General features: G+C 41.3%; 1 protein-coding gene across 2 annotated transcripts in view; it reads right to left on the bottom strand.

The window, feature by feature from the left end:
- LOC101855304 (nucleolin) overlaps window positions 1-963 on the bottom strand; it is an 18,786-nt gene extending 17,823 nt beyond the window's left edge. Inside the window, exon 1 of one of the 2 annotated variants that reach the window (XM_005111341.2) lies at window positions 788-963. In XM_005111341.2, coding sequence (XP_005111398.1) covers window positions 788-844 — 57 coding nt within the window. In that variant the 5' untranslated portion in view covers window positions 845-963. The remainder of the gene's footprint in view (window positions 1-787) is intronic. The other variant, XM_005111342.2, reaches the window with a different exon arrangement.
- Between the last annotated feature and the right edge of the window lie 499 nt (window positions 964-1,462).

Genomic DNA, 1,462 nt, shown 5'->3' with positions numbered 1-1,462 from the left:
GAAAGAGACAGAGAGAGAGAGAAGAGGGGAGGAGTTGATCTTGCGAGAACTTCCGGGCGGGTGAGAATAGCCACTTTCTCATCATATATTACTTCCTCAAACTCATTTTGAGCATCACATAGATCTAGATCTAGATTCTGGATCTAGATCTAGAATCTAGAATCTAGATTTAGAATCTATATAATCTACATCTTGATTACAAACAGATTAATAAAAATTAAATCTCGTCCAACTCAAGCCCAGAAACATGATCTGTAACCAACACTAACAAAGCTGACAGCAACAAATTGGGAAGCAGTGCGGCAATTGTAATCTATCAGACATACATTACAGCTTTATTTAGAAAAAAAATGAAATGTGCAGATGAGAACAAAAAGGTCAAACAACACCCTGAACGAGCCCGAGTACGTAACATGCATTGTGGAAGTAGCAGATCACTCGCAAAGAACGCAGTTGGCTAAATTCATGACCTTGCATGACTAAGGCCGCCATTTTGGAAAATGTGCAAACCCATTCAGTGTATTTGAAACGCTCTGTTCGTTTCAAAATATGGTTTGCAACAGTATTTTTAGAGTAAAACCTCAACAAACATAGTGGGTCTTCTTGCAGATAAAAATATTGTACAAAATAGCAAGCGCACTACCGTAAAAAATGCCAGACGTAACTGTAATCCGGGGGTGTTTGCTTAGCAGAAGTAACTACAGCCAAAATGGCGACCGCAATCGAAAGATATGTACAACTTTCAAACGGTTTCATAAAATAACCAAATGACTAAAAATTGCAATACCTTAGCAGTTACTTGCATTGTCCCATCCCGAGCAAGACCAGGCTTTGCTTCACTCATGATGATGCTTTCTTTGGGTACAAAAAGATGCCGAAATGCACGGGGTAAACGCAACTTTTTCACGAGGTGACGGGCAGCAGACCTAACTAAGCGTTGTCACGTGTTATTGGGCAGACTTTCTGATTGGTTCGCTAGGGGGAGTCAGGTCAAAAGCGGGAATACAAAAACATTACAAAGTAAAACGTAAACAAAACATCACTTTGAGGGACTTCAACAATCAAAGTACGACAATTTCTCTTAAACGGTTATTTACGAACTTATCAAATATTTGAAGGCCTGTCCCGGCTTTTCATCTCAGCACGTTTACACTTATAAAATGCTGCTATCTCTTCAGTTGTAATTTATACTACCGGTAGTTGCCTACAATTCAGTGTAAAACAGGCAAAAAAAGAAAAATGAGTAGTGTTCACTACACGCGCTCGCCCACACACACACACACACACACACACACACACACACACACACACACACACACACACACACACAGCGCGCGCACACACACACCCATGCATACATTGGGCCTACGCACTACGCACATTCGCGAATGCTCGCTTCATACTCACACACAGCACACGCAAACACACACACACACACACACACACACACACACACACACAC

Source organism: Aplysia californica, unplaced genomic scaffold (assembly GCF_000002075.1).
Source record: "Aplysia californica isolate F4 #8 unplaced genomic scaffold, AplCal3.0 scaffold01044, whole genome shotgun sequence".
NCBI lineage: Eukaryota > Metazoa > Mollusca > Gastropoda > Aplysiida > Aplysiidae > Aplysia > Aplysia californica.
This window is presented reverse-complemented; position numbering and strand designations above follow the sequence as displayed.